The sequence below is a fragment of the Cuculus canorus genome, chromosome 3 (genome assembly GCF_017976375.1).
Source record: "Cuculus canorus isolate bCucCan1 chromosome 3, bCucCan1.pri, whole genome shotgun sequence".
NCBI lineage: Eukaryota > Metazoa > Chordata > Aves > Cuculiformes > Cuculidae > Cuculus > Cuculus canorus.
Genome location: NC_071403.1, coordinates 69,177,372 through 69,190,357, shown reverse-complemented (window position 1 = coordinate 69,190,357; position 12,986 = coordinate 69,177,372). Strand labels below are relative to the sequence as shown.

General features: G+C 39.2%; 1 protein-coding gene across 3 annotated transcripts in view; it reads right to left on the bottom strand.

Annotated features, from left to right (window-relative positions):
• MSRA (methionine sulfoxide reductase A) overlaps positions 1-12,986 on the bottom strand; it is a 308,591-nt gene that overhangs the window by 119,096 nt on the left and 176,509 nt on the right. For all 3 annotated transcript variants that reach the window (XM_054062226.1, XM_054062228.1, XM_054062227.1), the window contains one exon: positions 2,762-2,866. In XM_054062226.1, coding sequence (XP_053918201.1) covers positions 2,762-2,866 — 105 coding nt within the window. The remainder of the gene's footprint in view (positions 1-2,761; positions 2,867-12,986) is intronic.

Genomic DNA, 12,986 nt, shown 5'->3' with positions numbered 1-12,986 from the left:
AGCAACCATAAAAATACATAGGTAAAGCATCCTATCCAAGTCTAGGTATGCAGAGTCTTCATCTTCTCTGTGCATGAAATCATGCTCTCATTTTTGGCAAATTGTTCCAGAAGAACCATTTGGAAATTCCACTGAGCCAAGCTTAAATAAAGGCTTAGGTATGTTTGTGCCAAGCACTGCAATGCCACATAGAAGACCAAGATAGCTGTGAATGACTTGGGTATCTACATAGCCCAGTGTCATGAAGAGATATTAACTCAAATCCAGAAGGAATACAGGCACATTAGCATGGCTCTGTGCCCGGGCTAATTAGGTGATGGTTTCCCACTTGCCAGAAATCAGAGTGAATCATACATCTGCCAGCATCCAACCTTCTTCTGAAAGCACAGACTAGAACTATTTTGAACCTCAGTTAAGTGAGAATGGAAGGTAAATATTAAGACATAATTTCATCATTTTACTTTGTATTAAAGGCAAGAGGAATCATAAATTCATCTGAACTGACCTGTTATCACAACTAGTACACTTTACCCACATAACATTGTGTCCAGCATATGAACTTCAATCAGCCTAAAGCAGAGACTGACTTACTGTATATTTGTCATACACAGAGTCCAACCGTACGCTGTCACAGCCAGAACTACAGACATGGCAGACAACTGATTAAGTGGTAGTTGCCCAGATTATTTCAGCAGAAATCCACTCCTCATACTGCTTTGGAAGGTAAAGAATCCTTTCCTATCCTGTCCTGCCCATTAGTTGCCAGATCTGGCAATCAGGAGGAACCTCAACATGGAAGTAAGACACGCGGACCAACTATCCAGAAAGAGGATTCTCTGCTATACCAAAACAACCAGCACATTGGAAAGAAGCCTTTGGTCATGGCCAATCTCTCAGAATCCAAAGGAAAAAGAACAAAAAAAAAAAAGACCTAAAACTACCCACTGGTAGGGCAGGGGGAAAACCCTCCTTCCTGATGCCTAAAAGCAAACCACAAAGCTCCTGAAGCAAGATTTGAAGATGGCCATTGTCTTAATATAGAGCTGGAAGTTCTTCTAGAATGGTGCCATCAAATTGCTCTGAACACAACTATAAAGGAAGGAGCTGAAAAGGGAGACTTATAAATCAACAGATCCCAGTATAGGCCACTATGTCTGACATGCAGACACAGAATTTCTTCTCATGACTCGAATCAAGTGCCTCTTTTAAAATGATAAATGATCTCATCTTAAAGACTCAAAAGGATGGTGATGGAAAAAGACTCCAATATTTAATTACACTGAGAGCTGTGAAACTATTTTATTCCAAGGTAGAACTTTTCAAACTTTAGCTTCCATTTACTGGAACTTGTTATAGCTTATCTAGGGCGGTGTTGTCAACCTCACTGTGAGGCAACTGCTCCTCATGTTAAGTACCTGGAAAGATTACTTCTTCATAGTGACACCTCCCACTGGATCAGGTTGCTCAAAGCCTCATCCACCCTGGCTTTGAACACCTCCAGGGATGGGGCAGCCACGACTTTTCTGGGTAACCTGTGCCAGTGCATCACCACCCTCACAGGAAAACATTTCTCCCTAATACCTCGTCTAAACTTCCCCTCTTTCAGCTTAAAACCATTCTCCTTTGTCCTATCCCTGCATTCCCTAATAAACAACTCATCCTCAGTATTCCTGCAGCCCCTTTCAGTGCCAGAGGCTGCTCTAAGGTCTCCCTAGGGCCTTCTCCTCTCCAGGCTTAAGAAGCTCAACTCTCTCAGCCTGTCCTCAGATGGGAGATGCTCCAGCCCTCAGATCATCTTCACGACCTCCTCTGGACATGCTTTAACAGATTTATGTTCTGAGATTTTACTGACTGTGCTTACAGAAAAGAGCTTTCATGCTCCTGACTAAGGCAGGAGTGCAATAGTCATTTTTGTCTTTGTGTCATGCTCTGGGCTCACTGGAAGACACTTATCCACAATAACCTCTGGATCTTTCTCAGAATTACTGTTTCTCTGGTATCATATTTTGAAGGTATCATCTGCATTTTTTGTTCCCAGATGTAGTAATAAGTGGCATAATTATGATAGCTGTTAAAATATTGAAATTAGTTAGTTCCTGTCATATTTCTGGGAAACGGTAGAAAGGGTGATGTTTATTGAAACTATATAAACACATAAACTCTTTTCTCAACACAGTTTCCCATTTATGTTTGCACAGTTGTGTATAATGTCATCATGAAGCATCTTCGAAGAAAGATAAATTAAATAAAAACTTTGGATGTGGCACGTAGCTTGAATGCTGTGCTGGTGACACTACATGCCATCTCTTACCCCTTTATGTTTTTTCTAATCATAAAAGATATTTGCTGCCATTGAAAAACATAAAAAACAAACAAAAAATTATATGAAGGGTAAAGGTCTTTAGCACAAATAAAATGACCAGCTCTGAAGCTGAGAAGAAATATGCTTTAATTTAAGAGACAAAAGATAGCATTACAGAAGAAATTGTCATAATCAAAGTTGAAAAAAAATGCTCTATTGTCTACCGTGCCACTCTGTGGGAATTTTCCCAGCACAGACAGCTGTAAAGGAGGAGGGGGACTATGAGTTTCTGTACACTCATTCTCTCTCTCCCTCTCTTTCTCTGTCAATAAATGTCTGCAATCATATTCTCAAGCTCCAGTGTGATTTCAAGGTTCATCTCTTCCATGCAGCTCCAACACTAATTATCCCAGCTGTAATTAGTAAGATAATTAAATACTGGCTCACTCATCACTCTACCTTGTGTCGGGTCATGGTTCTCCCAGAAGACTCTGAGTAGTTTCTCATAGCTGATGTTTTCTGGCTGATATACTACTCGAACAGCCTCTGTGTGGCCAGTTTTACCTTAAAAGACAAAATAAAATCAGGTGTTATTAGTGAGAATTAGCTAATGCATATCTCATTTTTTATATCTGAGATTCAAAGGACAATCCTTTGTTTTCCTTTTCTTTCCCTAAAAGTGTTTTGATTTACTATCATTTATACTTAACACTTTTTCCACAATATTTTATATACATACCAGCTCTACAATGTTTGCTACTTTGGACAAGGCCATGATGAAATAAACTGTCCCAAGAGGCAACAAGGTAAGATACTGATGTTATTTCTGTAGTTTATCTTCTTACAGAGAAAAAAAATAAACACTTCTTAAAAATTCGTAACTGAAAACTAGTAAAATAGTTTAAAATATTCTAAATATAACATTTAAATATGAAAACTTGCATGTCTAAGTTCTCTTGACAGTGTAAAAATGGGCTTCATTTCCATGAGGTCAGATATGGATAAAATAATTGATATAAAAACAAATTTCAAGGATCACAAGAATAATTTCAAACTATCCCACACAATCCAAACCACTGATGTCAATGGGCTTCAAAAAGAGCCACAGAGAGCCTAACTGAACTTTGCGACAGGAGGCAAAGTTCAAGGAGGATTAGCAGGTGATAGAGCCCATTAAAACATATTATTCCTATGTTTTATTTACATTATGGGCAGGATTTTTTCATAGAATTCTTTGTGTTGGAAGGGACCTTTACAGGTCATCCAGTACAACCCCCCTGCAGGAGCAGGGACATCTTTATCTAAATCAGGTTGCTCAGAGCCCCATCTAACCTGACCTTGATCGTTTCGAGGGATGGGGCCTCCTTTTCCTTCCTTATGTGTCTAATCACTCACAATATTATTGAAAGATCCAGATTCACAAAATATAAAGGGTCTGGGCATGTAATTCACTTTGATTGTAATAGTTAGACATCTTGTATGAGGGCAGGCTGAGACAGTTGGTCTTGTTCAGCATAGAGAAGGCTCTGGGGAGATCTTGGAGCAGACTTCCAGTACTCTTATCAGGGAGTGCAGGGATAAGACAAAGCTACCGCTAAGCTAAAGAGGGGAGATTTAGACAAGATCTTAGGAAGAAATGTTTTCCTGTGAGGATGGGGAGGCATTGGCACAGGTTGCCCAGAAAAGTCATTGATGTCCCATCCCTGGAGGTGTTCAAGATCAGGTAGTATGAGGCTTTGAGCAACCTGATCCAGTGGGACGTGTCCCTGCCCATGGCAGGGGATTTGGAACTGGATGATCTCTAAGTTCCCTTCCAAACCATTATATGATTTTATGACTATATGACATAAGTGCTCAGACATCCCACGGTGGAAGTCCATTGCACTGAGTGCCACACAAGCATTTTATATTTTATATATATTAAATATTTTACAATTTATAAATGTAGGCATATTTATTATCATCATATATATATATAAATGGGGGGAAAAGAACTTCTATTTTTTAGTTAAACAAAAACTGAAACTAAACAAAAAATAATAAGCTCCTTGATCACACTAGACAAGGTTTTTATTTCATCTATAACAGCATAAAGTTCAGATTTACTCAACTGACTCCAACAAAACTGTTGAATTTCATGCTATGCTGCAACCATCTGAATCTGGCACAGTGATGGGTTCTGAATTAGCTGTCACCAAGCAAGAAAATTCAGAGTCTGTGAGTAACTGAGGAGTGTTGAGTAGAAACACCATACAGTTGTAAGAGAAGTTTTAACTAGGAAAAGTACAAAGAAACAAAAAGATGTTAGGATATATTAAAGAAAATAACAGGGAAAACTATGGCAGCATTATCTCAGATTATGAGGTGCCTGAAATGAAGAAAACCTAAATGAGGCACAGAGGGGTGGGGTAGCTATTGAAAGGGATTTAAAAGCCTGGGATTAAATTTAGTTTAGAATGCAGGGAAGTAAAAAGGGACACATCTGGGATATCAGTAATGAAAATTTTGATACAATCAGTTTGATTCCTATCTTGTATGCTTCACAGAATTGTTCACAATACAACAAAGATAAGCTAACTGAGATTAAAAGACAAAAATGTACAAGTTTCATATAACCTATAGCTAAAGCCATGCCATCCTGTCCACCAGGATATTGCCCAGGCAAAGGATGGCCCAATTCCTCTTTCACCTACATCCACAGAAGCAACTCATTATCTGAAGACAAATTCTCATGGTAGGTTAACAGAAAGGGTTCATACACTCAGTGAAATAAAAATACAAGTCACAGATAATTGCTTTAATAATGAAGTGAAATGATCTTTCTGTCCTATGGCATGAACTGATGTCCAGCTTAGATCGGGGTGGAATTTATTCCAGATTTCATAGAATCACAGAAAGTCCTGAGTTGGAAGGGACCCACAAGATCATCGAGTCCAATTCCTGTCTCTGCATAGGACAACCCCAAAATTCAAACTAATATGGACTAACAGTTAAAATAATGGGGTTTGCTCTAGCTGAAGCCCAGATCGGGCATTTTATTGTTGCTTGAGATAAGGAAAAAGAGTAAATGCACAGCGGTCTGCCCAGCTCTTGCAAGCCTATATCATATAACTAAACAGAGTTTAAGGACTAGCTTCTGACTTCTATTCTTTATTTTAAGCCAATGTGAACCTTATGAAATGTCCTTATCACTCAGCAGCAAATTGCTTGTCTAAGATGACTGTCTTTAGATCACAAGAGAGTTTCTTAAAGAACTTCAAAACAACAGAGGCATTACCTTTCGTCTCTATTGAAGCAGCAATTACATCTTGTCAACACTGTCTGCACTGACTAATCCAGAAGTTCAAAGAATCAGCTTTCTTATTTCCCTCTGAATAAGGAAATAATGGGGCTACTCTGAAAACTATAGCCTGATCTCAAGAAAAAAATCCTCAGATGTGTGGCTAACAGACTGGTAGAAGTGAGAGCAGATTTAAAATCAATATTCATCCTTTGAGGAAAAGCAAGGAGGTAACGCTGCTGGTCCTATCAGATTCACCTCTAATTTTCCTCAAAGCCTTCCCACAATCTAGTGGATTTTCTTTCAGAATATGGTTTGGGTATTTCTGCAAAGAACAATCTTAGTAATTTCCGGTGAGCGCTCCCATGTTCCAACAATTTTAGTGGAAATGATACCAATCAACTGGGTACATATAAGCAAACAGGCAGGTAAAGGGCTCTGTGTGGGACAGATTAAACACAAGATTTCCTAGAAGAGGAACAGAGAGAAAATATCATCAGGGGACAGGAAAAGAACCACAGCAATCTCTCCGCAGGTGCAGTATGCCTCACAACAAGGAATCCAAAACCACCAAGAGGTTACCCTATGGAAACTACCAGCTCATCGATGACAAATATGACTCAGCTGCAGCCAAAGTAGCAAAAGGGAACTTAGATTGGCCTCTCATAGAATGATTTGGATTGGGAAGAACTTTGGGAAGGACCATCCAGTTGAAACCCCCCAATCAAATCACTGCACTCCCTGATAAAAAATACCCTCCCCTGCTTTCCTGTAGGCCCACTTGAAGTACTGTGAGGCTACTCTAACGCCTTCTCTTCTCCATGCTAAACAACCCCAACTCTCTCCCCTTGTCCTTGCATGGGATGTGCTCCAACTGAGTCTCAGATCATCTTCATGACCATCTCTGGACTCGCCCCAACAGATCCATATTCTTCTTGTGCTGAGGACTCCAGAACTGAACTCAGTGCTTCAGGTGGGATTGCACGAGAGCTGAGTAGAGGCCTGCTGCTCACACTTCTTTGGATGCAGCTCAGGATATGACTTGCTTTCTGGGCTGCAAGTGCTCATGTTGAACTTCTCACCTACCAACACTCAAAGTTCTTCTCTACAGAGCAACTCCTAATCCATCTTATTTCACTTTTATAGTAGTCTTAAGTTCAACTTTGAAAACATAATAATCACATTTCACTGTAGGTTTCACACATTTGCTATAATGCCACATCAAGAGAACAAACAGAACAGACACAGAACCAGCTGACCACTCCTTTGTATTGTAAAAAAATCATTGAAATATTTCTAATCAAATCTTTTCTGTAAGATTTCTTAAAATGGAGAGGCAGTAATCAAAGAGAAACAATAAACTCACTTGTTCTTAAGAAAGCTGTATGCCTTTTAAGGAGAAATTTAACAGGCTACCACTTAACAACTGAAACAATTTAAAATGATCAGTGATAGACGCTATTCTTTCAGTGATATTCAGCTCCACACCTTAGTGCCTCTTTCAGAATGTCTCATGAAAGATCCATCTATATTAAGTCAGAGAACACTGCTGTCCTCAGTTCACCTATTGCTTTTAATTAGCTGATTTTTAATATTCCACAGCAAAAGCTCGCTTCACTTTGAGTTCCAAAAGTTTTAACAAGCATGAACATTTCTAGAAGCTTTCTCCCCAGAAAAGCTCAAAGTCTGAATCACTTTTTTTAAATAATTTATTGAATCACTAAATATAATTTCATTTGCTGTTAACTGTGCAAATAGAAATCCTTTATTTATAGGTGCCATTATCGGATTTCCAGTTATGGTGCTCAGTTCTCCTTCAGCTTTAGAAGGAGCTTAGCCATTGAAGAACCTCACTGCAGATGATAAGACTTTATTACACCCTGGCAGAGAGGGCTGTGTGCCAACAGCAGATTTTCTGTTTATCCTATATCCATTTCCCACTTAGAAAACATAGACACTCGCAGAGGATTAGCTACAGCGAGCTCTTTCATTGGGGATTCAAACTCTGGCAAAAATGTTCCTGTAAAGAGCAATAGAAAAAGACATCTGAGTGACACCTCAGCTCTCCTTTTCAGTTTTTTTTTCTTCCTAGTGTTTAGATTTTCTCCTTCTTAATCACCTCCCAGGTGAGTGCCTAAGCCAGCAGATTAGAGAAGCGAACTCATTCTTTTTAACTTACTGTATCCAGTAATCATTTAATTATTTCCGGCAAAGTGGAACAACTTCAAAGGGTTGACTTGAGAGCACCTCACCTGTGAACATCCAGCCACTCAGCAGTTCCTACATGATATGTGGGCTCCATCTATAGCTAGTCCAGCCTTGGGAGAATCTAACTATAAAATCCAAGCAGCGCCATAACTACTCCCTCATGCTCCACTTTGATAAAAAGGGATTTGCCTCTCTTTACCCAAGGAAATAAATAGCCTAAAGAACTTCCTGAAGAGAAGGACTTGAGGGTGTTGCTGAATGAGAAGCTCAACGTGAGCCAGCAACCAGCACTTGCCGTCCACTCTGTTAGAGTGAGTCCAGAGCAGGCCATGAAGGTGATCTGAGGAACTGGAACACCTCCCATATGAAGACAGGCTGAGAGAGCTGGGCTTGTTCAGCCTGGAGAAGGTTCCAGGGAGACCTTCTAGAAGTCTTAGAGAACTTCAAAGGGGCCTACAGAAAAGCTGGGAGGGGCTCTTTATCAGGGAGTGCAGGGATAGGAAGAAGGGGAATGGTTTTAAGCTAAAGGGGAGATTTAGATTAGATTTCAGGAACAATTTTTTTCCTATGAGAGTGGTGAGGCACATGTCGCCAAGAGAAGTCGTGGCTGCCCCATCCCTGGAGGTTTTCAAGGCAAAGTTGGATGAGGCTTTGAGCAAGCTGATCCAGCGGAAGTTGTCCCTGCCCATGGCAGGAGAGTTGGAACTGGATGACCTTTAAGTCCCCTTGCAGCTTAAGTGGTTCTACGATTCTATATATCCACTACACCGTACGTGAAGAACCAACTGCTTTTCCATGAGCTTGCCTCCCACTGACTTCTTCTGAGAGCCCTCTGTACTTGTGCTTGCAGAGACAGTGAGTAGCCCATCTTTATGCACTTGCCTCCTGCAACTCATGGTTTCCTGACTACTTTTCAGTTTTTCAGGGTGATTTTCCCAATGTTCAGAAGAGGCAGTAAAATATTTCATGTATACAAGGGCATGAACACGTGGCTACTCTTTTTTTTTCACATTCTTCTTTATATTTTCAATAACTTTAATGACTTTGTTAGCATTGAACTAGAAGATAATGTGTGTTTTATTATCCATTGTGAATTTCCACTTTATAAAATATAATGCTTTACCTTCTCAGTGTGATTCACATTCTTTTATAGAGTTATATTAAAACATGTCAATCTTATACAGCAAGAAGCCAATTTATCCCTATGGGCCAGTGAATCCTGCAGTTGTTAATCAAAATAAAATTTTCCATAAATTCTAGAAATTTCTGCTTGGAAGGCAGAAAATTCTGCTTGGACCACAGCAAGTCATGCCTCTTCTAGTGCCTACAAAAGGTAGCACATGCAGCAGCTACAATGTGGTGCACAGACTTAAAGAATTTTCTTCAATTGTATTTATTTGTTTTACTAAAGACAGATTAATTACACAGTAAATGAAAATTTTAAAAGATGAGAAAATTTGCTTATCGAACCATGAACTGCTGTAAAGTGCATTTCTGCTGACTGTTAGAATCACTTAGGGTTTTACCCCATCAAATCGAAAGTAAAAGAACAAAGGCGACAGTGATAAATGGGGTACAAAATGCTGTTAGTTACATTGTTTCCACAGAAGTTCAGTCATATATTTCAGCAAAATTAGCTGGGTGAATATAAAATAAAGCAGATTGTCAGTTTGAACAAAGAATATTGTGCTTTTTTCTAAAAATCTCCAAAATAAAACTACTAGATTAACTTGTTTCTTATTTGCAAGTATTTAAAATTTCTATGGTACAGATACAAAAAATTCTTACTTTTGTTCGCTAAAATCCTACGTATTCTTCTTAAGCTGAAAGAGAGAAGACTTAGATTCGATATGAGAAGAAATTGTTTATTATGAGGGTGTTGAGGTATTGGTCTAGGTTGCCCAGAGAAGCTGTGGCTGTCCCATCCCTGGAGATGTTCCAGGCCAGGTTGGATGGAGCTTAGAGCAACCTGATCCAGTGGGACATGTCCCTGCCCACGGCAGGCATTTGGAATTGGATGAACTTTTAAGTTTCCTTCCAACCCAAACCATTCTGTGATTCTACAATTCTTCAGCAGTAAATTGGTTTTGATAATCAGATGCTGAACAGGATATCTGAAAGTAAGACCACTATTACTGACACTTTTTCTCTTCTTAATTTTGAAATAGGTATACACTGAAGAACTCATAAAAGGAAAAGAAACCACAACTACATAGTCTATAGGACTAAAGGAGATAGCAAAGCTTCACTATTTTGTTCACTAGTTCTGGCCTCATTAGGGTGAATGTCCACATCGCAAGCACTTTGGGAGAGATTACTTTGGGCTCACACTGGAATGAGTGCTTTTCACAGTTGCGGGCCACGAAGTGTGCTCCTGAAGAGTATATTCTGATTTAACTTAATTCAAAAGGATTCTCAGCTTCAAAAAATATCTCAGTGACTTCTTGCAGATGTCAGTAAGCTGCTTCAGCATTCATTTGGGGAGAAACGTCTGCATCCTAGGAAAACTGGTTTGGTGGTGATACGTGATACCCGATATCTCTGTGTTGAGTTGTGTCACTTTGCCAGTCAGGGTACAGAGATCACAAAATTGGATGAAGCACATACTCCAAAGGATTAGTCTGACATTGCTCTCGGACAATACAACAGAACATCTCATGCAGCATTCAACTGAAGAAAAACTGTTGAAGATAGGCATATAATTAATGCCAGTCAGCATGGTTGTATGGAATATAGGTCTTGTCAGCCAAACTAGATTTCATTTTCTCATGAAATTACAAGTCTAGTTGTAATAAATGTAGGATGTAATAGCATGGATGTAATAGACTTAGAGTTTATTAATGCATTTGACTCTTACTTCATGACAGTCTGATTAAAAAATTAGCACTATACAATATCAATACTGCACATGTTAAATGGATTAAGAATTATCTAAATGACAGTTCTAAAAAAATTGTCTACAGGGAACAAGCATTGAATGGCAGCATTTTTATCTGTCCTCTGCAGGAACTAGTACAAAGCCTGTTCCTGTTAAAGTCTTCCATAACTAATTTTAGAGAAGTAAAAAGTCTCAACTTATAAAATCTGTGGATAACTCCGATGAGAAGGCTGATAGAATGATCTGTAAAGCGATTACTTGCTGCGCTGGGCTCAATCACAAATGTATTAAAAACAGTCATACATAAAATCTCTAATTATGGGAAAAAGTGACATACACCATACCCACAAACAGGGAACAATCTCTGAGGAAAGGGCAAAAGTGATACTACCCAAGTAATTAAATCCATTGCAGTAAAATGGAAAAGTGACTGAATTGGGATGCCTAAGTAAAAAAGAGGTTGTTAGGAAGAGCACTGGAGAGATCAATCCTGACATGGATTCATGCATGCCTCATCCCTGGAGGTGTTCGAGAGCAAACTTTGAGCAACCTGATAGAGTAGAAGATGTCCCTATCCATGGCAGAGGGGTTGGAACTGGATGATCTTTAAGGTCTCTTCCAACTCAAACCATTCCATGATTCTATGATTAAGCATTTCCTCCGAAATAGTTTCAGTGACAGCTACAAAGAGCATGATATGTTTAGCATTTCAGAACAAAAGACCTAGAGTTTTTTAATTAAAGGATATAAACATCTTCTCAGGAAGACTGACTGAATGCAAAAGAGGCCTTTTAACAAGCAATGAAATGGCGTATTGAGGGGTTGGAACTGCATGATCTTTAAGGTCCCTTCCAACCCAACCTATTCTATGATTCTATATCAAGGGCAAGTGGTAGAAATGGAAAGCAGGGACATTCAAATGGAAAAGCAGTCACTCTTCAGTTATTTGCTACAAATCACTACACTGCTCAGTTACACCACTGGATCATTCCATACTCCTATAAACCTACGTCCTATAAACCAAGGGAAGTGCTTGATTCTTCATCTCCCAATGTTTTCAAATCAAGTCACATTTCCTTCTGGGAGAGACACTTCAGACAAACATCAGTTAAACTTATAAGAAAAATTTATAGTGCTTAATAAAATAGCAAAAGGATGAAACTTAATGACCTATGTCAAATTAAATAATGCATTGAGCCTTTAACATCCTTAAACGCTGTGAATATATAAGTGAATTCCCCCTTTTTCCTTTGTTCACTTGTTTTTAACAAAGCCTTGCTATCCTAAACACTGTCCTCTGCAAAGGAGTTGAGACTTCTGCATTATCTTCTTTTAATCATGATTAATGAGGTAGACTAACCCAACTACAGTTTCTATACTTTGTGAGTTACAATCTTTCAGCTACAGTGTTGGGGACGGAAAGACACAGTATTGCCACATCTACAAAGTTCTCATTTAAAGCTGAAATTTAACCCTAAATCATACATAAGATGGACAGTCTTTACTTGTGAACAAATTGTGTTTACCGACAAACCAGTTATGCTTGGCACCATGGAATCACATGATCTTAGAATGGTTTGGGTCAGAAGGGACCTTAAAGCCCACCCAGTTCCAACTCCCTGCCATGGGCAGGGACACCTTCCACTCGATCAGGTTGTTCAAAGCCTTATCCAACCTGGCCTTGAACATCTCCAGGGATGGAGCAGCCATAACTTTTCTGGGCAACTTGGGCCCATGCCTCACCATGCTCACAATTGAAGATTTCTTCCTAAAATCTAACCAAAAACTCTCCTCTTTCAGCTTAAACCCGTTCCCCACCATCCTATCCCTGCACTCCCTGATGAAGAGCCCTCAATTGCCTTGGAAATGCAATGCCAGGCTTGTAACATCTGGCCTCTGTGAATGTCAACACTAGAAAAGGGCAATATAGTACAGAACAAGTGGTCATGCAAGTGAGAAATGGTAGCTTGAGGCTAGGACACATTAATTATGAAGTTAATTAATAAAATGAAGGATTAAATATGGAAGAACTATCGAGAATCACAGAACCTTAGCCTCATCACTAACTGCAATCTTGTATTATTGACAGCATCATTGCCATGGATCCATGAATTTGGGTGTAACTGGTTTATAATGTATGCTTTCTGTAAAACTGGCACGCTAAAATGACCATTGGTCTTAGAAAAACCTTAAGCTTGGCTCTTGAAAACAAAAATATATTTTGTAGAATTTAAAATACAGAAAATCACCATGTGTCTCATGAAAGGCGTTTTGGAGAGTGACCCGAAATGAAAGAAGATCAAAACTATAGTCATATG